This window comes from Merops nubicus, unplaced genomic scaffold, assembly GCF_000691845.1.
Source record: "Merops nubicus isolate BGI_N331 unplaced genomic scaffold, ASM69184v1 scaffold29191, whole genome shotgun sequence".
Classification (NCBI taxonomy): Eukaryota; Metazoa; Chordata; class Aves; order Coraciiformes; family Meropidae; genus Merops; species Merops nubicus.
Window position 1 is genome coordinate 2,843 of NW_008586685.1, and position 357 is coordinate 3,199.

At 64.1% G+C, this 357-nt stretch overlaps 1 protein-coding gene across 1 annotated transcript in view; it reads right to left on the minus strand.

Annotated features, from left to right (window-relative positions):
* Nucleotides 1-293, minus strand: part of CCDC43 (coiled-coil domain containing 43) — a gene marked incomplete at both ends in the record, with an annotated part of 3,087 nt that extends 2,794 nt beyond the window's left edge. Inside the window, one exon of the mRNA XM_008948735.1 lies at nucleotides 206-293. Coding sequence (XP_008946983.1) covers nucleotides 206-293 — 88 coding nt within the window. The remainder of the gene's footprint in view (nucleotides 1-205) is intronic.
* Between the last annotated feature and the right edge of the window lie 64 nt (nucleotides 294-357).

Sequence of the window (357 nt, forward strand, 5' to 3'; positions counted from 1 at the left end):
AAGGGGCCACGCAGCTCCCCTGGGTGCAGCTAAACACCCACTCTCCAAACCAGCAGGGACTGGAGCCCCAGGGGCAGCTGACACCACAGCCAGAGCCCCTGTCCCCCGAGCCAAGGCCCTGGGGGTTTGGGAAAGGGAACAAAATCCTACAGGGGAAAGCAATCCTAGGGGGGAAAGCCGGGGGGGGGGGGAGCAGCCACACTACCTTCCTTCTTCTCTTCAGTGTCAGCAGCCTGAGCTTCAGACCACTTCTCGACGACCTCCCTGCACACGCTGCTCAGGAGATCTTCTTCCTGGAGGGGAGAGCAGAGCTGGGGCTGGGGCAGAGCCCGGGAGATGCCCCGTGGGCACCAGGGC